General features: G+C 42.3%; 1 protein-coding gene across 7 annotated transcripts in view; it reads right to left on the bottom strand.

The window, feature by feature from the left end:
• Positions 1–16,708, bottom strand: part of tiam1a (TIAM Rac1 associated GEF 1a) — a 74,723-nt gene that overhangs the window by 19,186 nt on the left and 38,829 nt on the right. For 5 of the 7 annotated variants that reach the window (XM_086179042.1, XM_086179043.1, XM_086179041.1 and 2 more), the window contains exons 3-15: positions 15,396–16,036; positions 14,560–14,840; positions 12,452–12,724; positions 12,146–12,377; positions 11,310–11,482; positions 10,566–10,790; positions 8,937–9,122; positions 6,248–6,394; positions 5,900–5,974; positions 2,596–2,766; positions 1,541–1,645; positions 571–652; positions 240–326 (exon numbers count right to left, since the gene is read on the bottom strand). In XM_086179042.1, coding sequence (XP_086035168.1) covers positions 240–326; positions 571–652; positions 1,541–1,645; positions 2,596–2,766; positions 5,900–5,974; positions 6,248–6,394; positions 8,937–9,122; positions 10,566–10,790; positions 11,310–11,482; positions 12,146–12,377; positions 12,452–12,724; positions 14,560–14,840; positions 15,396–16,029 — 2,671 coding nt within the window. In that variant the 5' untranslated portion in view covers positions 16,030–16,036. Of the gene's footprint in view, positions 1–239; positions 327–570; positions 653–1,540; positions 1,646–2,595; positions 2,767–5,899; positions 5,975–6,247; positions 6,395–8,936; positions 9,123–10,565; positions 10,791–11,309; positions 11,483–12,145; positions 12,378–12,451; positions 12,725–14,559; positions 14,841–15,069; positions 15,208–15,395; positions 16,037–16,708 lie in introns of those variants that run through there. The other 2 variants (XM_086179044.1, XM_086179048.1) reach the window with 2 other exon arrangements.

The following is a 16,708-nucleotide window of genomic DNA, read 5'->3' as shown; positions in this document are numbered from 1 at the left end:
CGTCTTCCTGGAGGTGTTTTTCTACTTTCTGTTTTTTTTTGTCTGTTTTATATGGTCTGGCTCCTATCAGGTAGACTTATTAGGCTGTATTTCTCGGCTTGATGTAAATCTCTGGACGGGACGGGATGTGTATGTGAAATGTGCACGAGTCTGTCACATCAGCACGTCATTATATGACCTCTACTGCACTCAGTTTCTTTGATGGTATTTGTTTTCAGTTCAGAAAAAAAGACGCGTACCTTTACCACAGGCCAGTCCCTCTGCTTTCACATCAGTAATATGAAGCTGCTGTGTTCCGTCCTCATCTATGACTGCAACAGAGAAACCTGCAGACAAAGATGGCCAACACAAACAAATTCAACCATTTACTCGTTTCAGAACATCTCAATTTGACAGCATTAACTCCTTTTGATCCACTTTAGACAAAAAGAACTCTTATTGGACCATCCCCTTAAGTGACTAACAAGCATGACTAAATGAAAGCCATTACAAAATCAATTTGATACAGAATATTTCTGAGCGACTGAGTCTTTCTACTTCAAACAGGACTATTGTTAGAGACAAGCATACCGTATCCAACACTGCAGCACTCTGCTTTGTCAAACTGGATCACCTTGGTCATTTTGGGGCAAATCTCAATCTCCTTGTAGAGCTATAAACACAAGAAAATTATATTTAATTGCAAAAAAAAAATAGATGGATAAAAGAGTGTTGTTGAATGGTGAAGGTCAATGTCATGCTCTCATAAGATTGGACAGATTCATGTATTATTCAGCCTCCTTAACAGAGCGACTGAGTACGAAGGTTGTGGGGTCGAAATCCAGGTCAAATTCTGTGAAAGGAGTGGGTGCTATGAAGAGGGCATAGACACAGCTGTGTGTATGAAGAAACAGAGAGAAACAGATGTCTTCGCTGTGGTGAAATTATAATGTAATATCATAGACTAAGGAAGGATGAAAGAGGGTGAAATGAGTCGCTGATCAAAGGGGGGAGATAAAAGAGCACTTGAGGAAAAGAGCCAGTTGAACAATGACTGCGCTTTGAGTTCAGTGTATCACCTACAGAGCACCATCGCATAGAGACTTCGTTTGGGGGTTTAGAGTGCCTGAATAATGTGGAGGTGATGTGGATAATAAGGAAAAGTACACACACAACAATTGGCTACAGCTCATAGTGCACAAAATACTATTTTGCATAATTCATAACGTATGCTATGGTGCCTCTTTTTCATCCCAGGATTGTGTGTGCACTGCAAATCAAATTAGCAACAGAACCATAAAACATGTACAAGCTTATAACCATATCTGCCAGAAATGAAACCAAAATTAATTAATAATAAGGTGAAGACCCCCATTTCCAGATGGGATTTTGTATCTCGGGCAGAGAATATATAATAATAAGGAAATATAATGAAATAAAATTTGTAAATACAACAGCAATGTACAACAAAAAATTATATAACAGGAATACTGCATAAACTAACAAGAAGTATGTTAAAAAAAAAAAAGCAAGAAAACAAACAAACAATGTCATTCCTCACCAGATCAGAGATGTCTTCTTCAGGTCTGGGAATGTACAGGAGTATCTGGTTTTCAACCCACACCTTCAAGCGCAGGTAGTGGCTGGATGGTTCTATCTTATGTTTCTGGAGATAAAAAAAAATAGTCACTTATGCAGTTAAGAAAATACTCCCTCAAATACGAAACCACAGTTATTGCTGCTTATTCTCCCTGCAAGTTGAAGCCAATTCCCTTCACTGTTACCACGCTCCATAGATCAAGTAACCCACTAGCATGCAACACACAGGGGCCATGAATCAGATGCTCCAATTCTCTTTGACGTGTTTATGGCATTAGAATGACCACACACACACACACACACACACACACACACACACACACACACACACACACATCAGCTTAATATGTGTATTTCAGTAGAGTCTTAAGTGGAATGGCTATGTATCATTAGGAGCGCATCTGTAACGGAGACCAATTAGGGAGAAGAGGAGATGACACGAGAAGAACATTGACAAGAGTCTGTGTGACAGTAACATGTAACGTACATTGTAAGGTAAGAATATTAATGTATAAGATACTGTATGTCACGTTGTCACACCCAGCTGACACATCTAATAGTCACATCCTAGAAGTACCAGACACAGTTGCAGCTGTTAGATCGTGTTTTAAGAAGAAAATACAGCAAAACCTCTGTCATGAGCTGTCAACAGACTGTAAAATGAGAATTTATTTTTTTTATACATCAGCTTTTAAGGATGTGTGGTATTCTAAACTCCAAACGGAGCAATTTTATGAGATCCGCTCCTGAGGACTGTATGTGTTTGACAATCCTGTTAACATGAGTTGCTGCATGCTGAGCAGCTTGACTGTCAACGACTATGTTGTAGAATGCGTGTGTGTGCGTTTGTGTGTTTGTGCAGGCTTATGTGCAATAAAGTTATGAGCTATGAAAGAGAATAATGTTTATTAGCTCGCATCTGCATTTTCATTCAATGCATCCTACTGCCTGCTATATCCTGGCTCCACGCTCATAAACACACTCCAGTAATTTTTAATCTCGTCAATAATCGCTCACCTTGCAAACAGCACTCAGGACATCCAGCGCTGTCTCTCCAGGTTGTATGATGGCCAGGACAGGCTGGTTATTGGGGAGACATACCCAGGAGGGAGTCATGTACTCAGGAACCCAGATGTCACTGTCTGCAGTGTGCTGAGGAAGACTCTTTGCTGTGCTTTCTCTATCCTTCTGGAGAAAAAAAACAAACAACAGAACATACACAGGGTTTGTGTATCTTTGGAAAGCTTTGCAAATTCAAAAATCAGAATAAAATAAAAAAAAAATGTATTGATCCCCAATTGGAATTCATGTACCGCTGCAGTCGCTCAAACTTAAATAGGGAAATATCAAGCAAAGAAAATAGATAAACATCTACAATAACTATATGGCACTTATGAAAAGAGGATTCAAATAAATTTGAAACAGCATTATGTCAGGTATGTATATTGCCCTCCTTGGAATACATCTTAAAAAAGTTTAAAAAAAAAGGTAAGTATATTCTCTTTGAACAGAGAGCAGCAGCAATAAAAAGTTACATTAAAAACAATTCATTAATGCAGAACAACACAGAATAAACAATATTATATTATCTGCAAGCATAATTGCCAAATTCATCCAGTAATTCTCCAAATTATTTCCCTTCCGGTTCACTAAAGAAAGCCGATTTACTGACTGATGGGACTAATGTGATGGAAACTGGCGGTGGTCTGAAAGCAGCAGCAGGAGATCTGATTACAAAATCAAATGCATTTGTCTTGATGAGAGTCTCTTATGTGGCACTGAGTTAGATAAGTGTGCTTGCATCTTCATGTGTGTGCAGGCGCGTTCTGGTCAAACCGTTGTCTGCGACCTTTAAGCCCATCACTCTGACCTCAGACAATCTGGCAGGCATGTCAGCCCCTCTCCTATCATTCTGTTTCCCTCGTCTCTTCTATTCGACCTCACACTGTCTGTCACCGATACCTTATCTCCTCCTATCAGGTAACAGCATCCACAAACCCGTTTATTCTTTCATCCCTCTATCTCGCCCCTTTCTCCCCACACTAATAATTGCCTCCCGTCTGGCGCCCCTTTGCCTCTATCTCCTCCTCATTCCATCATCTCCCACCTCCCCATCTTTCATTCTGGCCATACAATATGCTGACAGTTAACAATCTGGCTCAGCGGTGCCTGTTTACATGAACTTTGACACGTGTGTGTGTGTGTGTGTGTGTGTGTGTGTGTGTGTGTGTGTGTGTGTGTGAATCTGTGCACTGGATTCGATCAGGTGAAACAGAGGGAGCGCATTCAAAAACACATTCACAAACAATACACACTTAGTTGAGAAAGACACGTTTTTGCACACAAAAGACTAGGAGGCTCATAACTAGTACCCCCCAAGTCCCTGAACTCCCTCGCCCTGCTCTGCACCATCTGGCTCCCCGCCTGGCCCATCTAGGATGCCTGTGCTGGAGGGGGTGTGTGTGTGTGTGTGTGTGTGTGTGTGTGTGTGTGGGGGGGGGGGGGGGGGTCCTGTCTTTTTCTTCACATTCCCTCTTTTACCATCAATGGGATTCCCCAAATCAGATAACCAAAAAAAAAAACAAAAAAAACCTCCATCAGATGTGAACATTTAGAACTAATCTCCTTAGTGAGAAATAATAAATCTTAGCTACTGATGCAGCATTTCCAGATCTATCTCCCCACCGGATCAAGCCTGTTACTTCCTACAGTATTTCTTTGCTGTCATCCCACACCCCTGCCAGCTGTAGTTCTGCGTGGGTGGAAGGAAATCAATCTCCCATGGTGCCACTGGGGGCCTCCACATTCAAAGTGGGTTAGTGCTGCAGAACTTGTTTCTATCTGCTGAGTTCAGACAGACCTGTCTTCCCACTCCCTCTCATCACTGCTGCATTCTACTTGTACTCATAAAATATGAAGTTGGCATGTTTGTCCTTGCACAACCCATGGGTTATTACACACTTTTCCTTGCAGTGCATAGATGTTCATTAATTACCAGGCTTTTGGTAAGGCAGTGCAGGAAACCCTCATGTCTACGAGGGGGTAGCCTCATAATAGAGATATTATTTATTATTTGCAATAATACTGACTGAAACCAACAGAGTCCAGCCTGTGTAAAACTATCGGGTCCTTTGGTAGTAAATGTCTGCATAATTGGAAACATTGGAAATCTAATGATCTGAGCATATTAGTTCAAATCTGTCTCAGTGGGATTAACGGGCTGAACTATCCTTCCAGTCGATGGCGTATGATGCTGATGGAGTTCGAGATGCCTGGGGCAAATGAGTAGATGAAATGGGAATCTGTCAACCCCGATCTGGAGATGGTGTTTAACACGCTTAAAAGACGGTAGAGTAAAAGTATAAGTGCATTATTTCTTGCCATAACACAGCGGGGTCAGATGGAGGGGAAAATATAAAACAGTGCAAAGTTGGTCCTGCGATGTCTTGTGAAACAAATAATTTATTGACTGCGGCAAGAGAGGGACCAGCTGCTGAAGATGAAGATGGTTGTTTATCTACCCCAAATAAATACTGAATCATCTGATGACATTACAATCCTGCAGCTTTTAGAGTCTTGCAAGTCTGCAAACTTTTTAAATCACACCTCATCCAAGACAGACGTCTGGAAACATGAAAGAAGAAGCTCAAAATGGACCTCGATTGAATGCTCATGGATGCAGAAGGTTTCAGGGATTTTACGCCTCCCCCCAAATAACCCAGAAACTAAAAACCCAGAGCATCAAAAGCATCAGCGATAAGTGAAGGGAGGTGGAAAATCTAGAGATGTTACTTGCCTCAGGGTTTAAGGAGGCCCTGATTCCATTATACAAGTATAAAGATTCATCAGATGCCCCAGTAAATTTCATGTTGGCTGATGACAATTCCATGAAAAAGGCAAACGATGACACAGAATTAGCCCACAGCAAATGCAAGGGTTAGAGAGGAGGAACTTTGTGTTTGGCCTCAGGAGGGTTGTCACTTTTTTAGGCATAAACATTCAGTGTATCTATTATGGCCTTTGTCGGCTTGTTTCGGTTGCAAGATGGACAAAGACTAAGGCAGAAATTAGAAACAAGTTCAGACAGTATTGAGGGCAGACGAAACCCCTGATGAGTGTTTTAAGATTTTTTAATGAGAACAACAAGCGCGAGTTCACCTGGTGAATGGTAAGGGCCTCATTTACAGGAGTTAAAGATAAATAAAGAAAATGTTGGCATGCACTTGCCTCTCGCTTCAAAGCAACATCAAAGGGGGGCAAACACATATTTCCATATGTCAAGGAGGACAACAGAGAGTCAAGACTCCTCATGAGATCTTACCGATTTCTCACTGGCAGAGTCCTCAAACATTTGCTCCAGGGGTTGTCTCACAGGCTCCGTCCCATCAACAAATACCTGCAACAACCACATTGAATATTTTTCACCTTTGGACAGGGATTCTTTTTATTGAACATTTGCATGTAAAAATAACCATAACACATTCACAGTGGTCAACTTCATATCATCACCAAAACAAAGCACTTTGTATACTTTTTGATGTATTTTGCAGAGAATCAAACAAAAACAAAAAAATACATCACCCCCATTTTTTGTATTATTATTTTGTCTCCCACCACCACTGTGAACACTAAAAACTATGAAGAAATGAAAAGCATGAATCATGAGAACCTGGTTGATAGAAGGATGTCCCTTGGTCTTCCTCCTTGAGGTGGTGTCCAGACCCCAAAGGGAGGAGAAACGGCTTCGACGTTTACTGAAGGTTCGAGGCATCGCTTGGTTTCGCCTCTTGATGCTGCTTTCAGTTCGGGCTGACACCTGAAAAAAATATCAATCAAACAAGTGTCATTAAAAATGTAACCATATTTTTATTATTGACAAACAGCAGATGGAGTCAGCGCACTTTTAACACATAAAAGCACAGCTTCACTTTCATTAAACTTGCAAAAAGCAATGCTTTTACACTTTTGCCTCGTGGATTATAATCAGGTGAATGTGCGCATAAGCACTTCGTGTAGGCGTGTGCTTATTGGGCAGCTCACGTCACTGCCCATAAGACGTAAACACATCAAACATAATAGGTCAAACTGTCTTCAAGACGATTATGATGTAAGAGAGGCCTTTTACAGCCTTTTTCAGGATTTCTTTTTCAGCCAAAAGGATTTTAACAATTCTAATGGATAAAAGTAGGAGGAAAATATTACAGATGTTACTTAAAATGCTGAATTTTTTGATTTTCTTTTTTTAATGTGAAAGGGGTGGCGCATATTATTGAACATCCGTATAGACACCTATGTAAATATGCCAGAGTCAGCAGGATTGCTTTGTCAAATGTTTGTATGACTAAAAAAATATATTCAGAGAAGATGGGACAAACTGACTGGAGACAGAGAGGAGGAAATCGTAGGGGACAGACAGCGGGGAAGAAAATAAGGCACATAAAGAGTGGGAGCACGAGACAAAGGAAGTGAGGGTGTAGGCAGTAAAAGCGGGGGGGGGGGGGGGGGTCAGTGAAGAGTGTTAAGCCTGTTTGTGGGAAAGCGCCTGAGGGATGGCAGCATACTAACAGAGTTCATATTGATCCACCAATAACAAAACACCATCAACCTCTGATGTTTTGTGTACTTGTGAGAAGATGTGTGCGTGTGTGTGTGTGTGCATGTATGTGTGTGTGCATGTTTAGTTTGATGGCCTTCTTGGATCAACTGTTCTGCAGAGATTCTTTCCGCCTCTGCTTCTTCTCTCTGTTCTTTGTTTCCTGGTTGATATCCGGTGGAGCTCACAGCTGATATGCCGCAGCAGCACACGGAGAATCCGCATGGCTGGGGTTGTTTCATTCTCTACATTCTCAGAACACTCAAGGTGACAACAGGACTTAGCCACAGGCTAGAACAGTGAGCTGCGTAAACTCACAGAGAACAAATTGATAGAATTCTTTGTTGTCATTTTGTTCTCAAGTGTTGATCACGTCATGTGGCTGTGACAGGAAGATGATATAAGTGGTTACTGTCATCTTTGCAGAAACAAAATGATGAGTACCATCCTCCAAATCTGCTTAAGGATTTCAGCGATACGCCATGTTCAGGATGTACGGCAGTATGAACTTTGACAACTATCATACTGTGTACATATATATTAATCTATCATATTTACAAAAAAAAGAAAAACTACTGATAAAAGTCATCTGTACATGTGCCTCTACTTTTGAAAGCGTGCGCCTCCACCAAAGCAATATGACAGCATCAGCTCCAGTTCCGGATATATTCTAAAATCAAACTGATTGTTTGTCAGCCTTTATTTTATCATCGTACCAAATTTCATCAAGATACATCAGCAAATTTTTGAGTTATCCTTCAAACAGACCTGCTTTGCCAAAATTAAAATGTTGCTCTGAGGTGACGATTTCTGTTGCAGTCTCCCAGAAATACCAACACAAAGTCAAATATGCTACAGTTTCAGAGTGAATTACCTCTATGGGGAGGAAAATTGCTTTCTATTGCCAGTAAGATGATGGGGGAATGAGCCCAAAGGTATCCAGAGCCTGTGTGAACATGATGAAGTGTAATAACCTCAATTACTTACAATTAGGTTTGCTAACTATGAAATATTTCTATGACCTAAAGCAGTGTCTACCCAGGCGGCCACCAGCTTCACACCTTTGCTCATTTGTTTTATGGCTCTAGAGAAACTAATGACAGCTGCCTCTGGATCATATTTGGCTCCAAGATTTGTGCACTTGTGCTACAGTAGCTTTGAGCCACCCTCAATCAATATAACAGCACCAAAGCAGATTCATGGCACACCATTCAACACAAGACGTTTGGTCCAAGGTAAATCACTACAGCTGTAGGGCTAACATGATGCAGAAGTAATATGTAAATTGTGTTCATCATTCAGCCTTCCACTCCTTAAGGTGCTTGCTTTCATTAGTACTGAATGTGACATGATACTCACTCTAACGGCTGGATAAACACACCCTCTATATAAGGTGGGTTCATGTTGACTCTCAAGTTATGAGCCTTACAAGCAAGTTGAACATGTCGAGACACACAGGATAGAATATGAGTTATGCATTAAGCATGTCTGATTATGTTTGAGGGCAAAAAATCTTAGAAATCTTGGAGGAAGTTGGAATGGCTCTTCAGACACAAGTAAAACCAATAAGGCGCTGAGAGCACACCTTCCCAAAGCCAGGTTTTAAAAAATGCATCCAAGCCCAACCCACAGAGCATGCTCAGTATGCATCCTCCCCACCAATGTTGGAATGGCACCATATTCCCTATACAAACTACTGAAAACAGATAATCCTCCTTGGTAAAAACGTGTGTGCATGTATGTGTGTGTATATTTGTTATCATACCAGCGCGTGGAAGGAAGAGACAGAGAAGATGCCCAGTCGCCCCATGGCAAGCTTAGTGGGACGTGAAGCAAAGCCCAGCAGCCGTTTGGGGTTGGGGGGTTCGCCGCCCTGCAGGCTGGCCAGGTAGCACCGACATCGGAACAGATCCATGTGAAAGCGCTCCAAATTCTGCTCCCACAGAAAGATCTAACAGAGGGAAGACGTGAGAAAGATGGATTTATGATTATGTAACAAACACTAACTTTGCTGATGAGAACCAGATTTTTCACTGGAAAGGCTCCAGATTTGGCCAGTGATGAAAACCACAACTCTGATAAGGATGAAAAAAATAAATAAAAAAAGATAAAACATGTATAAAAGATCAGTGTGTGTTGGACGGTTATTTGCTTGTTCCAGGAGAAGTGAGATGTGGGAGTGCTGAAGCCCCCATGCAGAGGTATTACTCACCAACACAACCCCCACCGGTCAGCGACCTGCTGTGCTATATACAATGTGTCACAGACAGACAGGGTGGGCCGTAGGAGGTAGAACAAACACACACACACACACACGCACACACGCACACACACACACACACACGTGCAATGTTATTTGCCCTAATTGAGTCCTTCAGCTATTTTTTTCAGGACTTCGAACAAATGAATAAGGGTTCTGTCTTTATATGTTAAATTCAACTTAAATCGTAGTTGGGCTTCTGTGGATGAAATGTGGCCTGACAATGCTAGCAGAAGAACCACTCTTAATGTGCCTTTACAAATCCCAGTATTTTGGCAGACTCTTAACCATTGTTTTCTGTATTTGCTTTATTCGTGCCTTCCATTCTCATGAATGGGACATATCAGGTATGTTTAAGGTGAAATTCCTTCAAATTAGCCACAAACGTCCGCAGGGACTCAAAAATGAGCTGAAAAGACTTTGATGGTCAAAGGTCAAGGTCATTGTGACAGACACACTGTGTGACCACATACAACTGCAATGAGGTATTTCTAGTTTTTATGTAATGTGTTTTGACTGTTATCCACACACACACACACACACACACACACACACGTTTCTCACACAAGGAGGCCTTTTGTTTCCATGCATTCTTCAACTCTCTTGCTATGCTAGCAAACGGTTCCATTTTAACATTCAAAAGCAGTTCTAGACCTGCACTGCAGACTAGAACTATACGTTCTAATGAAAGTACATAAACTTGGTCCTAGAACAGCTAAAACAACAAAAATGGAAAATTCACCTTCGTGCTCATATATTTATTTTAATATGTTGTGAATATTCTGCAATATGGTGGATTGTGTTCATAAATGAGCACCTGTCAGATCATTTGAACACGTCTGCGGTTGCTCTCCTTTATAACATTTCTTCTGAATGACATTGTGGGAGCAAAAATGATGTATGCTGGGATTTTAGTGTGAAAGCATCAGTGGAGCTCACAGGTACAAAGATGTGCATCTAAAGAAATCCCGGGGCTGTTTTCACTCAATTTAATTGAAAGCTAAATATCAGTGTTCATCACATGACATCACTTTGTCAATTCACATCATCACCACACAGACATAAAGGATGTCTACACTGACCCTGAAGCTTCTTTAAAATTTGGGAATTTACTCTTCCACCTCGCCTCCATACCTGCTCCAGTATCGTCTTCCTTTTCTTGGCGTCGGTGACTGTTGACAGTTGCATGTCTCCCATCTTTTTCATCTTCTCGTCCATGTCGATCTTCTGCTCCAGCTTGCGGATCTCTGTTCGCAGCAGTCGCACCGTGTCCTCCCTGTGGTGCTGCCGAGCAAGAGCGGCGGCACACGCCGAGTGGATCGCCGTGATCCAGTTCTCTAGTTCTGTCTGGCCTGACGTCTGACAGGAGAAGGGGTCAAAAAAAAATGGAGAGGAATAAGACAAAAGGGTTAGCGAGTAATAGCAGAGATCCGTTTATTAGCTTCTGGATGAGCGCGATCGCTCTAATATAATTATTTCATCGTGTTCCTTTTCATTCATTGACTGAATGTCAATGTGGACAGCACCATGAATATAAATAGACACATTTTAATATTGAACAATGGTCACTGTGGTGGATCACTGTCACCATATGACAGAGTGGCCTTTAAACATGTCAGACAAAAAACAAACACATAGACAAGGGACTGGTTTATCTCCTACCCATGGCTAAATGTCATGTACCTGTGGCCCAGGGGAAATTAGTTTCTCCTCTTATCGCCATCGCTCTTTGTCCGTCAATTTGATTTGATGACTTTGTATTAAAAACTGAGATGTATTGTGGTGTTTTTTCAGGCTTATTTTGTTTCCCTTGCTTGTTTTGCTAGCAACTGCACTGTTATGTCACCTGGATAGTTGAAATGCTTGAGTGCTTCTTACCTGGAAGAGGAAAGCGTCTCCCACAGAGTTGCTAAGGCAAAACACAAAATCTTTCTTGGGATGTTCAGGTACAGCCTGGACAATGCTGTTCTCTACCCACAAGGCATGTTTAGGAACGCTGTTGTGATCGATTCCTGAACGACAGTCCGACTCATACAGAAAAAGGGTGCACCCTTTAAAATGCAAAATGGAAAGAAAAAAATTGTAAGGAAAAACTGTTAGATATATTATTAATATCACATTAAATATACAAAAACAAAATTCAGCTCTAAAATCTTAAGTGCGATTCAGAATATGACAGAAATGTTTCCCTGTCTCTCCAAATTTGTATTTGTTCCTTATTGCAACTTGGAAGAATTAAATTAAATTACAGTCCTATAGCATGAATGATCAGTGCCAATGTATCACCTGATGTCAGTAGGAATACCAAGAGGACATCTGGTTTATTTATTTTCATGGAGAACAGATAGGGGGAGGAAAGAGAGGCAGGCAGGAATGCCGCTGCTTTATCTTGTGCATCTCAAGAGGATGAGATTGGATTAGACATGGAAGCCGCCGTAAAATTAAATTGTGATGAGGTACAGGAGAGGAAATGTAAGGACATGGGGAGGGAGGAGAGTAGAGGTGACTATGAAGGGCAATAGATGGGATTAAAGTGGAATATAACAGTTGAATCTTATCCATTACTTTTTGTTATCAATTAATGTAATAATGGTGCATTTACTTTCACCTGCAGGGACATTTTTAGGTCATTGCAGAGCTCATGAGGAGCGCCCGCTGGCATCAGGATCACACATTACACCAGTCTAAAAACAACGTAAGAGTCGATGCGACACCTTTCAGAGAGACCCAGTAGTGTTTCCACTTGCGTCTTGTTGCCGGCTCCACCTTCTTGTTTTTCTTGTGAACTAAGAAGTTCTTCACAGCCAGCGCGCCTGCTTTCCTGACTATGCCTTGTGCACAGCCGGTCACAGTGTCAGATGGATACGCACTGCTGAGTGTGCCGCTGCTCCGCTCATCACTTACAGCTGAGCACGCCTCCTCTGTGCAGTCCTGGCCTTGATGTGCCTGACGGACAGAAACATTTAGTCACATCAAACACGGATACCCACAAGTAAACACACATGAGTAAAGAGCCTTACCCACACTTGATTGTCCAGCTCCTTCCGGAAGTTCTCATAAACTCCTCCTCGGCTTCCTTCGCCGCCTCTTCCTTCTCCTCCTCCAGCACTGCTGCTCCCGCTGTCACTGCCATTGAAAACCATGCTCTCCGTCGCCGAGTACACAGAGAAAGATGCCGACATAGCCTTGCAGCGGCGAGACACCAGCTCTCCGTCCCCATCTAACTCTGTGGCGACACCGTCAATGCCACTGTCGCCATACTCACTTCCTTCTCCCAAAACACCTGAGATGTCCTGTCAGCCGGCAAAGCAGATTGAGGAAAATCAGAAATGATTGGTGCATAGATAACTAATGAATATGCAGCAAATATTAAAGATAAAATATGCACATAAACCAGCAACAAAGTAAAAACTGCATGAATGGCCACCAGCCAGTCTGCATAATAAAGAAGGTCTGGAAGAAAAAAAAACAAAACAGACAGTGTAGGTTTATGTGTGTATGTATGCAGATGGTTGCACTAGTGCATCAGAATGTGTTTGTGCGTGTACAAAAGCCATGTATTTCTACTGAAAGAGAGCTTTTTCACTTTGAGTGAGAGCTTCTCTGTGCTTTCACACTCTCTGTTCATCTTTCTCTTTGTTTTGCTGTGTTGTCAGTCTATTTATATCCGGCCTAACAACCCCCTCAGCCTGGCTAGATGAATTTATAATAAGCACTTAGGGTGCTCTACTATCCAAGGGTGCTTGGGGGTTTTGGGAATGAGTTGAAGAAAAGCCTGGTAAATATTTTTGCATACTTCTGTCTTATTGGGAATGTTTCAATGACTGCGTAATATTACAAAAAGGCTGTGAGAATTATTTTTTAATCCAGTAGTTTATTTTTTGTCAACTCTTGTTAAGTAACATCCTGGTGATACATTAATGTGACTTTATTTCGTTTTACCCTTTGAATGAGTCATCTTCTGTAAGACTGTAAAAGAAAAAAAATCTAAATGGTATTCAAAATGTGTGCACATTCATGCTTGACAGCATTGAGTGTGTGTATGGGACTGAGAAAAAGAGAGAGAAAGAGAGGGAGAGAGAGAAAGAGACTGGGTGATGATGTGATGAGATATTATGCTTTAATGCTTTAATTTCTGGAGGGAGAATGGAAAAACCCTGCCATTATTGCATAAGTAGGCCCACCACAACTACACAAATATACACACATATAACATGCACACAACAGGACGGAATTATGAGTGGAATCCCCAGAGTTCCCGCAGGACTCAACGTAAATCTCACGGGAGTGTGCAGGCAGCAGTGAGCAGACAAAAAAAACAACAACAAAGAAAACACAGCAGGTCCCAGTAATGGAAAGATAAAAACTGAGTCAATAGCAAGGCAAGGCAGGGAATTGCTGACTGACAATAGACACCCTGAATGAGGTCGGACGTGTGTGGATGAGCATGAGCCAGTAGCTCAAATCAAGGTTTTTGTGGATCATTGAGCTCAGGCTGGATAAAGATTGATTATACCAGACCATATGCTTGAGAGTTTCTGGACACTTTTCTGGCTCTTTAGGACACTTTTCTGAGTCACAAAAATGTAATGTAGGAGGACAAAAAACCAAAAAAACTTTGTAGAGCTCAAGACAACCATTTGTGAGCGCGTCAAAGTTAAAAAAAATTTTTTGAGTGAAGTTTGGCTCAAGTATTACACAGTAAGATAGCATGCAGTATTAGACAAAATGGAATTATTGCATGGGCATGAACGGTAATGTTAGCAGGTTTGAGAGGGACTGGACACAAACTTTGCACTAAAAGACGAGAGTATAACGCACACTTTGCAGGGGTGGGTGACAATGGTCAGAAATCCACGAGAAGCCCCCCTCAGGATCCCCCCACCACCACCACACACACACACACACACACACACACACACACACACACACACACACACACACAAAGCAAAAAACACATAAAGGAAAGGTTTCCAGTTATAGCAAAAACGTAAATTGGTGACTTGACTTGGACTGACTGGTGTCCTCATCATTCTACATGGATGGGTCTGCATTCCCAAAAAGAGATAAATGCATTAGTGTTTTGTTCACTTATTTATAAAATTGTGTAACGTGAGCCATATCTAACCTGAGTAGTTTGTGCTCTCCTTCCCTGGAAAACAGGACATGGTGCAGCCGGAATGCCAAGCCCTGCCAAGCCCTCAGACAGGCAGTGAGAGCGCCGGCAAGGGAGCGTAAATGCTCCGTAACCGCCTCCTTCTTCCTCGGTGGGAGACATCAGCCCCTCCTCCCCTTCTCCATCACACTCAGCTTCTCTCCGGGTATTAATGTGGCGGCTTCTTTGCCCCCTGAGGCCTGGACTCTGTCGGCTGCACAGATGGTCCAGAGACGATGCCCTTTCGGCTGAGCCTGGAACATACACAGGGGGTGCAGAGCAGTTGGGTGCGTGAGCAAAGGAGGCCAGACAGGTTAAACTGTGTATTCTGATTACTGCCACTTACTTGCAGATTTCTTTGCCTCATTTGACAAGCAAATTAACCATCTCCATGTGAGTGCATGTGTGTGTGTGCATGTGTGTGTGTGCGTGTGTGCATGTGCGTGCGTGCATCTGTGTCCTTGATACCAGCAGTTAAGTTACCTGCACCCTCTTTGTGTCACGCTGAACTCCAGCAGTTCCTGCACAGCGCCAGTTAAGCTAACAATCCTGCCATCAACTGGGTTACTGATGATGCCTGCTAAACTTCAATCAGTGGACTTTTTACTCTCTTTCCATTTGGTGATTGTCTGCTACTTCTCCCACCTCCCTCCTTCTCATCACCTACAAGGCAGATCAAATCAAGCTAACACTCCTGAAATACATGATCATTCTCTCCACCAGCAGCCAGTTTTCTCATATACTGAAAAGAAATAAAGTATCTTATTCACCTCTGTAATGACACAAGGTGGAAATATAGCCATGCTCACCTGCACTGCCTCTGGCCCTTGTGAACTGCTCCTCCTCCTCTTCGTCTCCTCCATCTATCATCTCCTCAGTGCTGGTAAGATGTTCTTGGCTCAGATCAGACAACGAGAACTCAAGGCTGTCCTCTCTCCACATGTCTGCTGATTTTGACCGTTTCTTTTTAAAACTCCCCCCCTCAGTCGTTTGTTGCAGGTACCTTTCTTCGCTAACGTCTCCCTCCCCCTCACCCGTAGAGTCCTCCCCTCCATCATGAGCAACAGTGTCAGCCTCTGAGGTTTCAGGAGTTGGTGTGGCCAAGGGGTCGTCATCATGCTGATAGGACTCTGGCCTCATTGTCATAGCAACACGCTGCGTCCAATGAGGGTTGATGCCAAACTCTCCGAACGCATCTGTTGCATCGAAGGGCTCCAGTCCGTTTTCTGCTAAGGATTGTGGGATGCTGGGGGTACTGGAAGAGCGAGTGGATGCTTCAGAGTTCCTGTGTTCCTGTTTCACTGAAGAAGCATGCCGGGACCGGCGGGTGATTGGCTGCTTGCTGGAGAGGCGAAGGGAGCGGGATGTGTGTTTACGGGAGAGATGCCCCGTCACATCACCATTGAAACCACTGTCCCCATTTTGACTCTCCACATTTCCCATGATTCAACTGCAGAGGGGAAGGAAGATTCAGAAGTCTGTGCCTGTAATTTATAACTAAAGCCTATTTTTCCATGTCACACTCACTGATTCCCAAAACTTATACCCAAAACTTTAGGGATGTCTGGAAAACCTCAAACAATTAAAACTGAGTTTAGACTTTTCATCAGAATTACAAACAATTGCATTTTCACCGACCTTTTAGTTAAGCTGAGCGTCAATGCTCTTTTGAGTACTATCTAATTTTGTCTGCAGCCCAAAACTACTTCTATCAAAGCAGGTGAAGTTTGTTCAGAGATCAACTAGATATAGACAGCTTTGGAATTTCCTAGTTGAGTTAAAATATATCGCACTGTGACAGTTTTTAGTGATCGTAGAAGAAAAATTAACAGTTCATTTAATCAAACTTAGAAAAGTTCTTCAACTCAACTACATCAAAATTGAAACCTTCTTAATATTTATAAATTACATCAGGTCCTGCTCAGAATCGGCTCTTTTGTGCCTGCTTGGGCACAAGTTACTCAATAGACATGAGACATTTAGGGTCACCAACTTTGATGTGTGGCATTTGTATGGTTGAATTCAAGTTTCACAGATCATTTGCACGTCACCTCGTGTTACATAAGCATATGGGGCTGCTGGGTCGACTGCTGTCAGATCAGTTGGGACTGTGTGACTCACA

The sequence above is a fragment of the Aulostomus chinensis genome, chromosome 15 (assembly GCF_037954235.1).
Source record: "Aulostomus chinensis isolate RoL2024-O1b breed Wild chromosome 15, RoL_Achi_v1.0, whole genome shotgun sequence".
NCBI classification, from domain to species: Eukaryota; Metazoa; Chordata; class Actinopteri; order Syngnathiformes; family Aulostomidae; genus Aulostomus; species Aulostomus chinensis.
The sequence above is the reverse complement of the archived record's forward strand: the minus strand, read 5'-3'. Positions and strand labels throughout refer to the sequence as shown.